The 464-nt window shown below is 58.0% G+C and overlaps 1 protein-coding gene across 1 annotated transcript in view; it reads right to left on the reverse strand.

Moving 5' to 3' along the window:
• Positions 1 to 126, reverse strand: part of AQP8 (aquaporin 8) — a 5,360-nt gene extending 5,234 nt beyond the window's left edge. Inside the window, exon 1 of the mRNA XM_010134798.1 lies at positions 7 to 126. Within this exon, the coding sequence (XP_010133100.1) occupies positions 7 to 126 (120 nt within the window). The remainder of the gene's footprint in view (positions 1 to 6) is intronic.
• Positions 127 to 464: the final 338 nt, after the last annotated feature.

Here is a 464-nt window from a genome sequence, read left to right on the forward strand (position 1 = left end):
GTTGATGTCGGAGGGGCAGCCGATGAAGACGAAGAACGTGGTGCCCAGCAGCTCGGCCACACAGGGCTGGACGTAGCGCTCGTACCAGTGAGGTTGCACGGGCTGGGGCTGGAGGTCGATGACCATCGTCTCCCTCACTGCAGGGTGACCACCCACAGCAGTGGCCATGAGCAGGGCTGGAACAAAGCAGGCAGAGTCCTGGTGGCAGCCACCTCGTGGGCACGATCGGCGAGAGAACTGGAGATGCAGGCTCAGGCCTCTGAGGGGTCCCAGTGCAAGAATGAGGACCCTCGAGGAACAGCCTGCTTGTCCCACTGAGAGGCTGGCAGCAGGACCTGTATGAAGAGGTAGTGGATGGGAGGCTCTGAAAAACGGATTGGATTTGCGTTGCTGAAGAGAAAAAAAAAAAAGGGGGGCAATAAAAGTGGATAGGCCAGACCCCGGCAACATAAAAAGTCTTTACC

Source organism: Buceros rhinoceros, unplaced genomic scaffold (genome assembly GCF_000710305.1).
Source record: "Buceros rhinoceros silvestris isolate BGI_N320 unplaced genomic scaffold, ASM71030v1 scaffold27774, whole genome shotgun sequence".
Classification (NCBI taxonomy): Eukaryota; Metazoa; Chordata; class Aves; order Bucerotiformes; family Bucerotidae; genus Buceros; species Buceros rhinoceros.